Genomic DNA, 19353 nt, shown 5'->3' on the forward strand with positions numbered 1-19353 from the left:
GGTGGCAGAGTTCTTCGGCGGTCGGCGATGAGGTGGTCGATGGAGATGGACATAGGAATGTGTTGATTTAAATCCTGAAGGTCACCTCTACAGGCCAGAGGCCTGAAGTTCCCTGTTGAGCCCTGTTGAGCCCTCTTCGGTAGACGGTAAGTAAAGCAGCCTCACTCCATCCATTCACTGCAGCCAAGGGCATACTCAGCAGCTGAGTTGCGTCCATGTTGAAGTTCTATGAGGAGGTCTCCTATAGGACGACCGGAAGGAGAATGATCGAATACCTCTTTGAAGAGGGTGTGGAAATGGGTCTTGGATCCGAGTTCTGTGCTGTTTGTTGGCAGTCCATACGGCGGTGGCCCAATCCAGGGCTTTGCCTGTGAGTAGAGATACAACAAAATCCACCCTGCTTTTGTCAGTGGCGAAGTTAGTGGGGTTGTGCTCAATGTATTTGCTGCATTACATCAGAAATCCCTGACATTTCCAGATGAATCGTCATATTTGAAGTCATGGATATGAATGAAGGAGGGCTATGGGCATTGGAGAAGTAGGAATAGGCTGGCGGAGAAGAGGGCAGATTTCCAGCAGGTGTTTATTTAGCTTTCGCAGAAGGCAGGAATCGTGGTCACAGGCAGACAATGGTCATACACAGGTAGGCAAACTGGCAGGTGAATCAAAACTAGGACTGAACGCGATAACTGGTTCTCACAAACGCGCTAGGAAAAGGCTTAGTAGAGTCAAAATGAACAATACCTCCCAAAGGCACAAACAGAATGAACTGAACTAAATAAGGAGCTGATGAGACCAGGTAAGTAAATAACACAGGTGAAATCAATTAACAAAAATTAAAGACAGGGCTATGTTCAAGAACACAAAGAAACAGGGCTACGTTCAAGAACACAACAAAACAGAACACATGGTTGACTAAAAAAATTAATACAGAACCTTACAAGACCAGCATGTGGTGTTGTTCATCCCAATAAAAATTATCTGTCAAACCACCGAAAACACAATCAACATGTGACCTTTTCATCCTCATTTTCTTCTACCTTTATTTAACTAGGAACAAATTATTATTTACAATGACAGCCTATTTACAATGAAATTCACTTTCAGTATGTTGAAAATGTTTTCGAAAAAGAAAAGGCGCATCTAGCTAAATTGCGGTGGTAATACATGGGTGCGCTGCTTGCACGGTATAACACGTGGATGTAACAGTGGTCGTTTTAAAGGCTTTAATGTGTTGAGGTTAATCTGTCTTTTCCCACTAAATCTATAGAAACCCTGCTGATAAACCCACACCAAGTCCATGCAAGAAGGTAAACGAGGGAAGCAGTTTTTATACATTACCAGTCAAAAGTTTGGAGACATCTACTCATTCAAGGGTGTTTCTTTATTTTTTTAAAACTATTTTCTACATTGTAGAATACATCTAAAATGTCAAACTGTTTATGGTAAACGATTGTACAGTAATAGACCATAATGTCAACATTTTGTCAACCATTCATGATTTAGGCCTACTATATCCCAGTTGAACAATCAAATTATTATCTTAAGCACAAATGTATACAGTACAGTAAGTTATGAAATAACACATATGGAATCATGTAGTAACCAAAAAAGTGTTAAACAAATCCAAATAGATTTTTGATGAGATTCTTCAAATAACCACCCTTTTTCTTGATGACAGCTTTGCACACTCTATGCATTCTCTCAACCAGCTTCACCTGGAATGCTTTTCCAACAGTCTTGAAGGAGTTCCCACATATGCTGAGCACTTGTTGGCTGCTCTTCCTTCACTCTGCCGTCCGACTCAGCCCAAAGCATCTCAATTTGGTTGAGGTCAGTTGATTGTGAAGGCCAGGTCATCTGATGCAGCACTCCATCCCTCTCCTTCTTAGTCAAATAGCCCTTACACAGCCTGTATGTGTGTTGGGTAATTGTCCTGTTGAAAAACAAATGATAGTCCCACTAAGTGCAAACCGAATGCGATAGAGTATCGCTGCAGAACGCTGTGGTAGCCATGCTGGTTAAGTGTGCCTTGAATTCTAAATTAATCACTGACAGTGTCACCAGCAAAGCACATCCTCATTAATGCTTCACTGTTGGAACGACACATTTGGAGATCCTCCGTTCACCTACTCTGCGTCTCACAAAGACCCAGAGGTTGGAATAAAAAAATGTCAGATTTGGACTCATCAGCCCAAGGTGGATTTGGACTCATCAGACCAAGGTCCATTGCTCAGGTTTCTTGGCCCAAGCAAGTCTATTCTTATTATTGGTGTCCTTTAGTAGTGGTTTCTTTGCAGCAATTTGACCATGAAAGCCTGATTCACGCAGTCTCCTCTGACCAGTTGATGTTGAGATGTGTCTGTTACTTGAACTCTGTGAAGCATTTATTTTGGCTGCAATTTCTAAGGCTGGAAACTCTGATGAACTTATCTTCTGCAGCAGAGGTGACTCTGGGTCTTCCTTTCCTGTGAAGGTCCTCATGAGATCCAGTTTCATCATAGAGCTTGATGGTTTTTGTGACTGCACTTGATGAAACTTTCAAAGTTCCCTGTAACCCAGAGAGAAGTGGGTAAATCCACTGGCATACACAGGATTAAAGGCAAATTGATTTGAGCGAAGTAGAAATAACATCCACATGAGGTGTGGTAGTGGAGGAGGAGGCCTGCTAAAACTACTTCCGTGTCCTTCCCTTTGACTTTCCCAAACTTTAACACTTAATAAGAACTAAATGGATGTTTTGAACTCCATTTTACAAAAGGGCAGACATTGTACAGCAAATTTTACAGTGAAGAGGTCTAACACTGTATCAGTATCTGAACTCTTTGGCAAATGTCTTGTAATGTTTGATAAGAGACAAGTAGGGCAGGCTCTGAACCCCATGATGCTTGTAATTAGAGAGAGAACTTCTTCATCTTGAAGTGAGTTCAGACACAAGCAGCGGCCTACAAACTCATGAGTGTTTCCGATGTGTACGTATAGCTCGCCCTGGTGTAGATGCATCCAGGTGGGGAGGATGTGTGTGGGTAAATTTTTTATTTCACCTTTATTTAACTATCAAGTCAGTTAAGAACAAATTCTTATTTTCAATGACAGCCTAGGAACAGTGGGTTAACTGCCTTGTTCAGGGGCAGAACGATAGATTTTTTACCTTGTCAGCTCGGGGATTCAATCCAGTAACCTTTTGGTTACTAGTCCAACACTCTAACCACTAGACATTCTCCAGACACACACATAGACACGGACAAACATGACACACACTGACACCCGCTCGCCCACATGTCACATACATACATAGTGTATACAGACACACATGATTGTAAATCCACATTTACAATCATGTGTGTCTGTATACACTATGTATGTATGTGGGCATGTGGGCGAGCAGGTGTCAGTGTGTGTCATGCTTGTCCGTGTCTATGTGTGTGTCTGGAGAATGTCTTCCACCGCTGAAGGTCAGTGTGCAGAGAAGTAGGTCATAGCCAGGAGCAGGTTGCCAGATTGATTGTGCCTATCCTGTTGATGCAAGACATGTCCAGACATGTAGGCTACTGCTACACTGCCTCCCTGGAAATGCTCATGTGATTTTGCTTCCCAAATGGCACCCTATTCCTTACATACAGTATTGTACTGACCAGAGCCCGATGGGCCCCCTATGGACCCTGGTCAAAAGTAGCGCTCTACAGTATATAGGGCAGGGGTTCCCCAACATTTTATGCGACTCCACCATGTAAGAAAAGTGATGTAATCAAGGGCCAATGTTTACTTTTACTTACTTTTTGGGCTCTGATAGTCCATTAGAAATCAGTCTGACAGTACTTTTGACAGTATGGTTTGAAGTGACTGAAATGGATCAAAAGGTATTGATTGGGAAGATCAGAAAATCATCAGACAATTATTTTGTGTATGATCTTTTGTGTTGAGAAGAAGATGATTTTCTTTTTCCTCTCATCTGATTTAGTGCCTGGTCTTGTCCACTCTGTTCCAATGAGGCTTGTGGACATTGTAGAGGGAAACAGAAGACACGTACGTGTTTCTGAGAGTCTTATCTTTCAAGGATGGGGTCAACATATTTTTGTAGCTTAAACCATTCTTACGATAGAGACACGTTTGTAGGAAGAAAACAGAAACTGCTCTGTTTATTACAACCTCATCTAGTGGCTATGAACCAAGCGCAACCCCTAGTTTGGGAAACGCTGATACAGGGAATATGGTGCCATTTGGGATGAAATTTACCATTATCATCTGTCTTGATGTCTATACGTCTGTGCTTGAGCTCAACATAACTGACATACAGCTGGATATGGATATTGCATTCTTCCGCAGATGTAGGCCTATGCATTGATCTCAATCATTGGATCGTAACAGTTTTCCCCCCAATTCAAAACTATTCCAGGTAATACCTTGACATACAGTATATGTTCTGATAATGAAATCATTTTATTCAAGTCGATGATGTGGTCTATATTTTTCAGTGTTCAATTCAATGCAACTTCAGCAAGCACCTCAGGCGAGTTACAACCAAATGTTGTTGCCCTTTATATAATAAGTCAATGGTGTGGGTAGTAAGCTATAGCCCTATAGAAAAGCCCAGTCGTTAAGTGCACACTACACAGCCACCTATGGCAGAGATTGAAATTCATGAGGTGTAAAAGTGCATGGGCCATTAAAGGATAAGTCAGGTTGGACTGTTCTGGTTAGTTGTACATTCGTGGGTGAAGTGTGTTTCTGTTAATCACCATAAAATTGGGCTCAGGCCACCTGAGGTGGAAGTAGTGCAATAACTTTGACCAAAATGTACAGGACTGCCATGAAAGATACAAACTACAACATCTAAGGCATATGCGCACCCACACACCCGTACAGTAGTGCTGTTTGGGTTGTTAGTTGGATTTGTCCTGCTGTTCTTGATTTTATTGCCTTTCTTTTTCTGGTATTTTTATTTACATTTTAGCTGTTTGACATTTGACTTCATTGTTAGGAGCCAGTAACATAAGCATTTAGCTGCATCCACTATAACACCTGCTAAACTGTTTACGCGACCAATAAACTTTGATTTGATTTTTGATTTGACACGTGCACGCACACACACACTTGTGCACACATGTTCAGACAGCACTTTATGAAAATGTCAACTCTGAACTGGCTTTCCCAGAAAATGAGAACTGGTGCAGTTCATGACAATATAAATGCGAAAGACATCTCAGTGATGCACGGTGTGTATTTTGCCAGCCCTTAAAAAAATGCTGCAGTTGTCACTATTTTTAACACCTAGAACTCAAAGCAACTGGGCTTGAGAAAGCAGGTTTTACAGTAAGGACTACAGATACTATACAGTACCGTAGGTAGCAACATACTGTCAACTCTTGATAAATGTGTTGTTTTGTGACTGTCATGTACTGTATGTACATGCTCTATTGAATCCAACTAGCTTTATCTAATTGGAGCATGCAGATACCCAGAGCAATTAAAAAGAGTGAACTTGAATTGGGACTGTTGAACCGCAATGCACATAAACCAAGACTGCACTTCTCCAATGTGCACTTTTCAGGATTAGCATTTAAGTCCACTGTCTATACTGAATGAGGGTGACTATTCCATAGACTTCTAGGCTCCAGCAGCACCTGAAACAGACTTGGTCTGCACCCCTAATGGCACCCTATTCCCTATATAGTACACTACTTTTGACCAGGGCCCACATGGTAGTGCACTATATAGGATATATGGTGCAATTTAGGATGTACCCTTGGCCTGGCTGTATGTCTGTCTTGGCTTTCAGGCCTGTACTCTTGTGTAGCGGCTGGCTGCCTGGTCACTGGGCAGGGTGCCAGCTGTTGGCCTGCTCAGCTCTTTACAGCCTCCATACTGTCCCCTTTTGGCAGTGTGTGGCCTCCTCTGGCTCCCTCCACACCGTAACGCAGCCTGTCTGGAGTCACTATATTACTAGACTGGCCCAAAGGGGACAGACAGTCCAAATCTGTCCACACCAATGTCTTCTGGCCCACTCACATCTCGGCATTCTCCAGAGGGCAAACGCATGGTAATGTGTGTTTTTAATTTGAGGGTGTGTGTGTATGTGTGTGAGGAGATCCAGAGAATAACTGGATTTATATGATGTAGGCTGGTCTCTTCAAGTATCTTGTGTTTTTCCAAAAGGACAAACACAAAACTCCACTTGTGGTCTTTCCTGTGGAGGGAGGAGATAGATAGATACAGTAAATTCTGTGCCTTCAGAAAGTATTAATAACCCTTTACTTATTCCACAATTTGTGTTACATCCTGAATTCAAAATGGATTAAATATACTTGTTTTCTCACCCATCTACACACAATACCCCATATTGACAAAGTGAAAACAAGTTTTAAGCACATTTATATAAAATTAAGTACAGAAATATCACACTTGCAGTCAGACCCAGGTCAGGAGTGACGAACACAGTTTCAGCAGCCTCATCTGAGAGATCACACCATGGCACAGACAGAATCCCAGTAGTCTGTCTGGCACATGAGGGTGGTGCGGTCTGCCTAACGCATCACTGGGGGCACACTGCCTGCCCTCCAGGACAGCTACAGCAACCGATGTCCCAGGAAAGCCAAAAAGATCATCAAGGACATCAACCACCCGAGCCACGGCCTGTTCATCCCATTATCATCCAGAAGGCGAGGTCAGTACAGGTTCATTAAAGCTGGTACTGAGAGACGAAAAACAGCTTCTATCTCAAGCCAATCAGACTGTTAAATAACCATCACTAGCTGGCTACCATCTGGTTTTATTTTTATTTAACCTTTAATTAACTAGGCAAGTCAGTTAAGAACAAATTCTTATTTACAATAACGGCCTACCCCGGCCAAACCCTAACCCTTATGACACTGGGCCAATTGTGCGCCGCCCTACGGGACCCCCAATCACGGTCAGTTGTGATATAGCCTGGAATCAAACCAGGGTCTGTAGTGATGTCTCTAGCACTGAGATGCAGTGCCTTAGACCACTGTGGCACTCGGTTACTCAACCCTACACCTTAGAGGCTGCTGCCCTATGTACATAGACATGGAATCACTGACCACTTTAATAATGTTTACATACTGCTTTACCCATCTCATATGTGTATACTGTATTCTATTCTACAGTATTTTAATCAATGCCACTCTGACATTGCTTGTCCAAATATTTATATATTTCTTAATTCCAATTGTTAGATGTTACTGCACTGTTGGAGCTAGGAATACAAGCATTTCGCTACACCCGCAATAACATCTGCTAAAAATGTGTATGTGACCAATAACATTTGATTTGACGTGACATAGGTCTGGCTGTCTTGCTGTTTAGGAGCACCACATACATACAAAAATACACAGAGATCACACATACACACACACACTCGCTCTCTCTCCCAAAAACTCCCACAAATACACAATGCGTTCCACTGTCAATCCTTGCCTCCCCACTCCTCAGACTATGCAGGAGGACTCTCCTTCAGTCCTTCAGAGCTCGCCAATAATTGGAAGAACAGCAATTAGGCCTAATTAATCCTGGTATGGGCCTGAGTGGACTGATGCAGCAGTTTACACCGACCTAATTCCTTTCCTAGCAGGACTGTGTTTTCCTGGGGAGAATAGATACATCAGGAGGGACAGAACAGTACATTTAATTTTCTCTGACCAGGGAGAAAAGTGGTGGAGAAATGCTCCTTTATTGGCTAATTCCGCCAGAGCCATTGGTAGTTGGTCCTAGTGAAATGTAAGCTTTCAATGATTCAGCCAGTAAAACAGCTATGTGTTTACCTAAGCTCCCTGTGAAACTCAATAAATTGTTCTACAGATGAGGCTGTTTTCACCAGGCAGACACACTTTTGAGGGCAGTTATCACTGTGGGCTGCTGTAAGAAGGTTAAAGGGTCCAGGTAGTGAAACAAAGTGGAAGCCTGTTGACACCTTTGGTGAGCAATGATGAGTCAGGTCACACAACATGTGTAGAGCTATGTGGCACCTAGCTCTGGAAGTTAGTTATCACATACAGTTATCCCTGTGCATTTGTGTGTTTAGGGCATTAGGAGAGTGCTATTTGTCAGACATTATGGTGTGACTCCTGGGTAAGAGGAGGGAGGGGGTGGTAGTGAGTGACATGCATCCAATCTAATGTGAGAGAGTATGAGGTGCATCTAATCTAATGTGAGAGCTGCTGCTACCCATAATCCTTTGAGTAATCCTCTCAGGTGTCTCTCACAAAATCAGCTTATTAGAATCAGGGAATCAAGACCGTGACACACATCAAACCTCCACCCAACCAACCACGTCTACTCTGCTGCATGCTGCTTGGGTGCTCCGACAATACAGTCTCTCTCAATACACAAAGTGTCACTCACCCCTGAAATGGGCTGAATATTCAGTCTGGCCTCTATTTCAGCAGCTGTTGATACCATTTGTTTAACCCATATTTGAATCTGGAGCTGGCATAACGATGAAGAGTACACTGCATGTCTGCTTGATGCACACTGCATGTCTGCTTGATGCACACTGCATGTCTGCTTGATTCACCACACCGTCTCGTGTGTAAGTCTCTGAAGTGACAAAAGGGATAAATGTCACCCTCATCAGCCATAAGCAGTCAAACATGGCCTTTGGCTATAGAAGCCCAGCTGGCTGCAGACCCAGGTTAGAATTCTAAATGGGAATTCAGAAGGGCACACTATTTGGTCGACCGAATAATTCCCCTTTAGAATAATTTTTGTTGCTCAGTTGGATTCAGGAATAACCCCTAGCTCGATGATTTTTTGTATTTCTTCAACGTGCTGAAATAACAGTCACTACACTTTAAGTGTTAAAAAATGATTGTGAGAATGTGTTGTGGTGGGTTTTCAGTCAGTGTGTGATAGTGGTTTCAGTGTGTGCTTCGAATATATCTTGTGTACATAGTGAATGACATCATAAGTGCACATGTTCAGGTTCCTTAGGTTTGACCACAAGAACATCTGCATCCTGGCAGACACCCTGAAACAACCGACACACAACGTTGTCACAGTGGAAGCCAACTGTTAAAACCCCAGAAGGCAGTTGAGAATATTCCCTCTCCAGATTGATACAGAAAATTCCACTCTACCCAGACAGAAACAGAGTTTGAGACAGACATCCAACGTTGACTGTAACAGTTTATTCAGTAATGCAGAGTCACTACACTAATAACTCTATCCAAAATGAGAATGGCATCTCTCAGATCTACGTACATATTTACAACAAAGTGCTTTTACCTCTATCCACATACTCGCTGTCAGAACAGCTGAATGTACCACACTACAAAAAGCATACATGTACATGATAAAGCAATGCTAATTATTGGTCAAACGTGATACTAAGATGAACGAGATGGTAAGTTGTTTAACCATTTTACACACGGAATAAATGAGCTTTATCGAATTGCAATATAGCAATTGCCTGATTGATATAAATACATAGTTTGTTATGCACCAATCCATAAAGAATAGTGCAGGAATGAAACAGTCTACACAGCAGAGGGGGTTTCCAATATGACAATATTAGCAATATGTTCTGTTAGCATAGTGATGCATATTTCGAAATGACTTTCACCATCATTCTCCCCCAATTTTTCAATTATAAGGTGTTGCATGGGGGGCTATATGAAGTGCAGTTACTCCAATTTCAGAGACGTTTACTATTTGTACATGCATATCTATTATCAATGCAATGTCAGAATTTTGGTACTACTTATCGACCAATTACATTCATCAATGCAGATCATAAAATGTATGTCAATATACAATATATATGATGAATAGGGGTGACCCTTATATATTTGATTAGACAGTTCTGACTAGTACACTCTGGAGTGTAGGCTGGATCCAATGCATTTGTAGCACATGAAAATATATTTAAACACCCCCATTATCCCCTGTTCTACAATAACGTTGGGAAATCAACACAAGCATATTTTCAGATAAACAAGATTCAGTTTGTTTCATATCACAGAAATACGTTTTGTTACAATTTGCCAAAACTAAGACCAGAAACGTGCTGGTGAATAGATTACAAATCATATTTGACATTGTAAATAAATCAAAACAACCCTTGCTGCGAAGATGAAAAACAGAGGACACATTCTATATTCAGCTTAGTCTATAATACCATAAAACCTTGTAAACAATGTGTACTAAAATGTGAGGCATCATGGTCGTATTTTGGCTACTTCTGTGTGCAGGAGGCCGGGTGTCCCAGTGCTGCTGTTGTGTTGTCAGGTCGGTGTGGTTTAAAGGAATGGTAAGTTAAGTCCTACTAGGACCCTGAGGCTGAGAGTGGCCCCTGTTGACCCCTATAGCCCTGGACTGGGCCTGCTGAGGGGCCCCTTGTCGCAGTGGTGGCAGCCACATGCATGAAGCTGTAGCTGGAGACAGACAGGCAGTCAGACATGCTCAGTATGGCAGGGGCTCCTGTGCCCCACTTGTGATGTGGGAGGCAGTAGGAGAGGGGGGCCAACAGCTCTATGAAATTTGCTTTGTCCTTGTATTTCCATCTCAGGGAATGCTATTCATCAAAGGCTGGCCCAGAGTAGGAGGTGCCACCAGATGGGTATTTTTATCCAGCTTAATTTCTCTCCATCTTTTTTTCATTTATTACTCTGACACTAATTTGCTGAAGCCCATCTGTGAGTTGTCTAGCCCGGTTTCTAGCTCTCTTTCTAAAATATGAAAGAAAGAAAGAAAATGAGCCTAGTATCATTCTAATAAAAAATGCTGGTTAGTTCAGGTCAAGGGTGTTCCCTTTAGCTTAAGAATGTTTTGTTTGTTTAATGTAATTAAATAAATATTTCATTTATACTTAAATGCACCTGAATGATTGAAACACTACTTTCAAAGACTGAATCTGAAAATGTATTACTAAGCAGTATCACATTTTCTTGCAGCTACCAATTTTTTTGGTTGATGATCTAATACACAGACATATACAGCACATTAGAAATAGGAGGTGTACCACAGTAAGCTGCTACTTTAGTCCTGAGTCCAATTTTTACTGCTGGTGTTGAATTCAGTATTGGTTCCATTACCATAGGATGTGTCTGTTTACACTGTACGGTACTTTAGGTTTGTTGACTGCTAATATTATGGCCAGACAGATCATGTGCATGATCAGGAGCTGAAATACCCATTCAATTTGTGAGCCAATATATTTTTGCTGAATCTGCATTTGTAATTTCACTTGTTTCATTAGGAATGGTGAACTTTCCCATACTTTGTCTATGCTAACCAATAAAAGGTGCCTATTAAAAGTACAAAATACTGGCAATCACTTTTTTAACACTAGGACACATGCAGTATGTCTAAAACCTTGATTGCAGTTCACTTTTAGATGGAGGTTGGATGTTGTTGCTGGATTATTTTATTTTCACACGGTATAGTGTTGAGGAACTTCTACTTATGTGTAACAGAAGAAAGAAAACAGTGTTGCTGTATGGACTCTTAAAGGCCTCGGGTTGTAGTAGAACCATCTCTTCATATGTCTTCTCCTACCATTGATATCTAAGAGGGAAGCCACCTTCCAGTTCAGAAACAAGTTACCTGGTTTATTCATTTTTTTGCTAATGAAGACATTGTACTGTAAAGTTTATGGTGCAGTTCTCTCCAGACATCATCACAAGGAACTAAAACCCTGCCACACATAGACACGCATTGGTTCCTTCAGGTGTTTCCTGGAGGGAGGGACTGAGGAGGAATACATCACAAAATCCAGTACGGTTCTCGTCATGGTCCCTGTACCACACAGTCATTATCACACTACTCCAAATGGTGCATTTTGGTCTGAAAACAAACTTCCAGCGTGTCCGCCATGGTCCCATCATGTATCCCCTGTCTCTCCATGGCCTGCTCCAGAGGCACTCTGCACCGCATGGGGTGGCCTCTGTTAGAGGATGCTGGCTGGCTCCAACAAGGTTGGTCTGACGAGGGATTCAAATCAGTTTATCTAAGGTATGAACTGCAGGAAGGGTTTTGGTGCTGCTTTCTGGCTGGCTCTTCGCCAGCTGCTTGTGGAGAGTAAGTAAATAACACGGGTCCATTTCGCCACGGTGCCAAAGCTAGGCGATGTAATTAATGAGGATAGAGGGATGAAAAGAAGAAAGGTCACATGTTGTGGTGGAGAGAGGGGGAGGGGTTCTGGCTCCTTCTCTCGCTTTGTCACCTCGTCCCCTCACGGCTATTTGAGAGAGAGAAGATAGGGGCTGATAGGAGGAGAGGAGAGGTGGCGTGCATCTCATCCCCAGATCAGGGCAGATGAATGAGCCACGGGAGGCAGTAGGACCTCTAGACAAAACGATCCCTGAGAGAGTCAATGGAGGGACAGCTGGCAGTCACAGATTTCGCCTCCATTCACCGCTGAATCGGCCCTGATCAGGCAGCTGCAGCCAGACTGCAGACATGACATGAATTTTACCGCGCTGGTGGCTGTGTGGATGGCCATGATCCTCATCTCCCCCTGAATACACTACCCCCCCCCCCCCTACACTCCCCCGGCTGGCAGACGCTCGCTCAGTTGAGCTCAAACACACACGCACGCACACACACACACTCACACTCTGAACTCCGGCACAAAGGCTGCTGCCTGCAAGGGCAGATGCACAGCTCCCTGAATGAAAAGCCTCTCCTGACCCCCATCATAGACAACCCCAACCCCTCTTTCACTCCTCCTCTTCCCCCTCCAGTACTTAGCCCTACTCTCTAACCACCTACCACCGTTACAGTCACACAACTGTCTGGAATGAATCAGGCACACACACAAGGCTTGTGTTTACATTAACTCCATGTCTTGGAGTCTGCACTATTAGCAAGGCGATGAAAGTGCTGTAACCTAATTACAGAGTATGCGGCAGATTTCTCTCCTGGAGAGAGCCTATGCTTTAACTGATGCTACTGTAAAAGCCTGATGACAAGTGCTGCAGATTCCTATTACCTGCAACATAAGGACTATTAGCTGCAACATAAGGACTATTAGCTGCAACATAAGGACTATTCCTCACATGATCTCCCTTTTGACCCTTTGATATTTACAGATGGTTTGTTGATAACATGCATTTTTTGATTTGAATCTGCAGTTGCTGCCTTGAGTTTGGTTGATTATGTCAGAACATGGTTGTTATGCTGCTTCATATACAACAAATGCATATGAAAGACATGGAAATGCTACTGTACATGCTCCGGTTAAAATTGAAGAAAAAATACTGAATAAGTTTACTGTTGAAAGCGCTATTATCCCTCTACTAAGAACATATCTGTTCAGTGCCTGAATATTTGAACTCTGATAAAAGGCTTGACGTGAGCAACCTTTCACTGTTTGTACACCAGACCCTCAGGATGTGGCATACTGGGAAAAGTGAAGAATTAGCACTTACGGACTTGATTGAGAAAATACAAAATAAAGTGTCCAATTTATAATATAACCAAAAAACCACAGGCTTTTATGAATAGTATATATTCTTCCAGTAAGCCAGAATCCTGTATAGGCATGCTGGGCCTCAGTAGGTGAACACCAGGTCAGAGATACTGGGCACCAGCAAGTCCCCAGATATCATCTCATTCACTTCCGGGGTGCAGTAATCAGGGAAATCGAAGTGGGATCCTGAGTTGGTGTGAAATGTAGCGTCAAAGTCTTTGTCCAGAGTGGAGCAGTCCATGGGCATGGTGTCGAAGTTGGCGTTGGAGATAATATGCAAAATCTCCTCGTCCAGCTCCTCGTCGGAGGAGGCCGACGACACGAAGGAGGAGGAGCTGGTGGAGGTGGGGGTGGAGGAACGGCCGGTGGAGGAGCGGCCGGTGGAGGAGAGGGGAGCCAGAGGCTCCGAGGAAGAGGACACCCTGGGGGATGACTCTGGGAGGCTGTGGGGTACTGGAGACCCAGAGGAGAGGCCCACAGGCAGCTTGGAGGTGGGCTGGTGGGAGGTGGTGGTTGACACTTTGACTCTGAGCTGGGCTGCAAGCTGAGTCTGCTGCTCGCCGGGGGTCATGGCAGCCTGCTGGTGGTGGAAGACACCCAGGCTTGCTGGCCTCTGCCCTCCTGGCTGGCTCGTCATCGGACTGGCCAACTCTACATCCACTGTGTCATCATCGCTGATGCCCTCATCGTAACCTTTGAACTTATTGCTGTCGAAGCTGGCTCTGTGTTTGGAGGAAGGCGTTCGTATCTTGAGCCCTCTGCTGGTGGCGGTGGAGGTTGCGGAAGCAGATGCGCGACTACCCTGGTGGGACTTGCTTGTCTTCAAGGGGACCTTGTCCCCAACCCGCACGGGAATGGAGCTCTTGCTCTTCTTCCGGGGCCTGTACTTGTAGTCGGGGTAGTCGGCCATGTGCTTTAGCCGGAGCCTCTCCGCTTCCTTGATGAAGGGGATCTTCTCATAGTCGGGGAGGAGTTTCCAGCGCTTGCCTAGGCGTTTGGAGATCTCTGCATTGTGCATGTCTGGCCACTGTTCCATGATCTTCCGTCTCTCGATCTGCGACCAGACCATGAATGCATTCATGGGCCTCTTGATGTGACCCGTGGGAGTCTTGCACCAGTTGGGGTCTTTGTTGGAGGGCAACCGTCCAAAAATCTCCTCCCTGTCATCTGCACCCAGTCCCAAGAAAACCTCTTGGCTCATATCACTGTCCATAACTGCTGGGTATTTGTGTCCCCTTTGCTGTACCATGATGGAGGAAGACGCTCTACTCAAAATGACGGCTGGAGTCATCCATAATCACACAGACACTCTAAGTTGTTACCTCAATGTTTCCTCCTCCTGTACCCCCAAAGGAAAAAGACAAGCCATAAATACCACCATAAAGAGTATCATCACTCAGCTGACAGCAGGACTGTAAATATCACATAAATCTATACTGATGTTGTCCCCATTCATTTTCAGTTGTTACATATAATCAGTACAGATCATAATCATGCAGAAAATACAAAAAGAATCAGTACAAAAATAATCCTGCAGCAACAGCAAATGTGAATTATTATACAGTATTAATGGACATTTTTGTAGGGGTTGATCCATTTTTCGTGAAGGAAAAACCAAAGTTATCCTGCAACAGGGTGATCAAATTAAGATCCCATGTCTGTACAATACAATATGTTTCCTTATATAGCTAATACTCAATGAAAAAGAAGCAGATATCCCATCTGATTTTAGAGGTGCAAACTAAGAAATTCTGTACAAATCCAGCCCAGAGCTAAACAAATTAAAACATACTGTATCTAACATTACATTGGAAATGTGACCACTAGGACAAAAACTAAAACACTCACCAGCAATTCTGCAGGACTCTGCTTCAGTTCTCCTTGCCTCAGGACCTAGATGCTGAGTGTCTGAAAAAAAAGAAACTGGTTCCCTCTCCACATGGGCTGACTCTCCTGATGCAGTGGTGAGCTGAAGGAGTTGGGCTTGCAGTGGAGCAGACAGGAAATGAGTGCTAGAGTCCAACGTCTGTCTCTCTATAGTGCCAGCTGTCCCAGGCTGGCTGCATGTAGACTTTCTTTCAATCTCTGTCTTTCTGTCTCTCTCTCTTACTGTCTACTTTCGTTCATTGTCAGAGTCTCTTCCATTCCCTCTTTGTAGGACAGCACCCCTGTCTGCTACTCTATAAACCTCACAGTAGACAGCTCAACCTCCTCTGACACAAACTCCTCCCCCTCCACCCACCAGTCTACGCTTGCTGTGTGTGTGTGTGCGTGGTAGAGCAGAAAATATCCATACAGTTAGTCACAGGCACAGTGACAGAACAGGGAAACTGAGCGAGGTGGTTGAAATGTTAATTGCTTAAATGTTAAGTGCAGTTTTAAAGAAGGAGACCTTGCAGTGAATTGTCTCCTGCAAGATGTTGTCTGTCTGACAGTTAAATAATGGAGTGCTCACTGTTATGAATCTGTTGACCAGTACACTTTGTGGGTTAAAGTGTGCATGTTGAAATGCGTCTACACGCTATCAGCGTTAAAAGGTTAACAAATCAAATCACAAATCAGATTTATTTGTCACATACACATGGTTAGCAGATGTTAATGCGAGTGTAGCAAAATGCTTGTGCTTCTAGTTCCGACAATGCAGTAATAACCAACGAGTAATCTAACCTAACAATTCCACAACTACTACCTTCTACACACAAGTGTAAAGGGATAAAGAATACAGTGCCTTGCGAAAGTATTCGGCCCCCTTGAACTTTGCGACCTTTTGCCACATTTCAGGCTTCAAACATAAAGATATAAAACTGTATTTTTTTGTGAAGAATCAACAACAAGTGGGACACAATCATGAAGTGGAACGACATTTATTGGATATTTCAAACTTTTTTAACAAATCAAAAACTGAAAAATTGGGCGTGCAAAATTATTCAGCCCCCTTAAGTTAATACTTTGTAGCGCCACCTTTTGCTGCGATTACAGCTGTAAGTCGCTTGGGGTATGTCTCTATCAGTTTTGCACATCGAGAGACTGCATTTTTTTCCCATTCCTCCTTGCAAAACAGCTCGAGCTCAGTGAGGTTGGATGGAGAGCATTTGTGAACAGCAGTTTTCAGTTCTTTCCACAGATTCTCGATTGGATTCAGGTCTGGACTTTGACTTGGCCATTCTAACACCTGGATATGTTTATTTTTGAACCATTCCATTGTAGATGTTGCTTTATGTTTTGGATCATTGTCTCCGTCCCAGTCTCAGGTCTTTTGCAGACTCCATCAGGTTTTCTTCCAGAATGGTCCTGTATTTGGCTCCATCCATCTTCCCATCAATTTTAACCATCTTCCCTGTCCCTGCTGAAGAAAAGCAGGCCCAAACCATGATGCTGCCACCACCATGTTTGACAGTGGGGATGGTGTGTTCCGCTGTGTTGCTTTTACACCAAACATAACGTTTTGCATTGTTGCCAAGAAGTTCAATTTTGGTTTAATCTGACCAGAGCACCTTCTTCCACATGTTTGGTGTGTCTCCCAGGTGGCTTGTGGCAAACTTTAAACGACACTTTTTATGGATATCTTTAAGAAATGGCTTTCTTCTTGCCACTCTTCCATAAGGGCCAGATTTGTGCAATATACGACTGATTGTTGTCCTATGGACAGAGTCTCCCACCTCAGCTGTAGAGCTCTGCAGTTCATCCAGAGTGATCATGGGCCTCTTGGCTGCATCTCTGATCAGTCTTCTCCTTGTATGAGCTGAAAGTTTAGAGGGACGGTCAGGTCTTGGTAGATTTGCAGTGGTCTGATACTCATTCCATTTCAATATTATCGCTTGCACAGTGCTCCTTGGGATGTTTAAAGCTTGGGAAATCTTTTTGTATCCAAATCCGGCTTTAAACGTCTTCACAACAGTATCTCGGACCTACCTGGTGTGTTCCTTGTTCTTCATGATGCTCTCTGCGCTTTTAACGGACCTCTGAGACTATCACAGTGCAGGTGCATTTATACGGAGACTTGATTACACACAGATGGATTGTATTTATCATCATTAGTCATTTAGGTCAACATTGGATCATTCAGAGATCCTCACTGAACTTCTGGAGAGAGTTTGCTGCACTGAAAGTAAAGGGGCTGAATAATTTTGCACGCCCAATTTTTCAGTTTTTGATTTGTTAAAAAAGTTTGAAATATCCAATAAATGTCGTTCCACTTCATGATTGTGTCCCACTTGTTGTTGATTCTTCACAAAAAAATACAGTTTTATATCTTTATGTTTGAAGCCTGAAATGTGGCAAAAGGTCGCAAAGTTCAAGGGGGCCGAATACTTTCGCAAGGCACTGTATGTACATAAAGATATGTGAATGAGTGATGGTACAGAACGGTACAGAACGGCATAGGCAAGATGCAGTAGATGGCATAGAGTACAGTATATACTTATGAGATGAGTAATGTAGGGCATATAAACATAAAGTGGCATAGTTTAAAGTGGCTAGTGATGCATGTATTACATAAAGATGGCAAGATGCAGTAGATGATATAGAGTACAGTATACATATGAGATGAGTAATGTAGGGTATGTAAACATTATATTAAGTGGTATTGTTTAACTTCTTAAGGTATAGGGGGCAGCATTTTCACTTTTGGATAAATTGCATGCCCAATTTCAACTTCCTGCTACTTCCTGCTAGTTCTCATTGGGAAACGGTATTTCTTAGGAACTTGTTTTCAGTTCCTACCACTTCCACTGGATGTCACCAGTCTTTGGAATTTGGTTGAGGTTATTCATTTGTGCAATGAAGAAGTACGGCCATCTAGGAACTGCGTAACACTGTTGAGAGTTGCGCAAGACTTGAAAAAAAAAAAGTAGCTTGGTTTGTTGTCTTCCTGTATTGAACACAGATAGACCTATCTTCAATTTGATCGATTATTAACGTTTAAAAATACCTAAAGTTGTATTACAAAAGTAGTTTGAAATGTTTTGGCAAAGTTTACAGGCAACTTTTGAAATATTTTGTAGTGACGTTGCGCAATGTGGAAGCTGTTTTTTTATGGATCAAACACGCCAAATAAATGGACATTTTGGATAGATATGGACGAAATTAATCGAACAAAAGGACCAATTGTAATGTTTATGGGACATATTGGAGTGCCAACAAAAGAAGCTCGTCAAAGATAAGGCATGTTTTATATTTTATTTCTGCATTTTGTGTCGCGTCTGCAGGGCTGAAATATGCTACCCTCTTTGTTTGTTGTAACTTTAATGTGTTGCAGAGTTAATGTTTAAGTTAATTAATTGAGCTGTATCTAAATACATTTCTTTTGAATTACGCTTTTGACTGCAAGTTCCAGAATGCCTTGAGACAGGAATGAGAGAGAACACGGCAGTTATGTGCAGGTGCAAAGTGATTAAGCTGATTTTCCGCTAGCATCTTACCTGCATTGCTCTGTAGAATCTAAAGTTGTTAAATGTAATGTGAACAAGTATTATTACTAAAAGAAGCTTTCATATCAAACCCGACGTCCCGAGTCATTACTGTCACACCCTGGTCGAAGTATTTTGTGTTTATCTTTATTTATTTGGTCAGGCCAGGGTGTGGCATGGGTTTTTGTATGTGGTGTGTATGTATGGGGATTGTAGCTAGTGGGGTGTTCTAGCTAAGTCTATGGCTGTCTGAAGTGGTTCTCAATCAGAGGCAGGTGTTTATCGTTGTCTCTGATTGGGAACCATATTTAGGCAGCCATATCCTTTGAGTTTGTTGTGGGTGATTGTCCTTAGTGTCCTGATGTCATTGTTCTGTGTTAGGTTACACAAGTATAGGCTGTTTCGGTTTTCGTTAAGTTTATTGTTTTGATAGTGTTTGTGTTTAGTGTGTTACTTCATTAAACATGGATTGCAATAGACACGCCGCATTTTGGTCCGACTCTCCTTCACATCAAG

General features: G+C 42.8%; 1 protein-coding gene across 1 annotated transcript; it reads right to left on the reverse strand.

Annotated features, from left to right (window-relative positions):
• Positions 1 to 9126: 9126 nt before the first annotated feature.
• Positions 9127 to 15801, reverse strand: sox12 (SRY-box transcription factor 12). The gene is made up of 2 exons (XM_021610202.3): positions 15278 to 15801; positions 9127 to 14768 (listed from the first exon to the last, which is right to left on the reverse strand). The coding sequence occupies exon 2, from the start codon at positions 14718 to 14720 to the stop codon at positions 13512 to 13514; it is 1209 nt and encodes a 402-aa protein (XP_021465877.1). The 5' UTR covers positions 14721 to 14768; positions 15278 to 15801; the 3' UTR covers positions 9127 to 13511.
• Between the last annotated feature and the right edge of the window lie 3552 nt (positions 15802 to 19353).

This window comes from Oncorhynchus mykiss, chromosome 7 (assembly GCF_057628025.1).
Source record: "Oncorhynchus mykiss isolate SJ-2025 chromosome 7, ASM5762802v1, whole genome shotgun sequence".
Classification (NCBI taxonomy): Eukaryota; Metazoa; Chordata; class Actinopteri; order Salmoniformes; family Salmonidae; genus Oncorhynchus; species Oncorhynchus mykiss.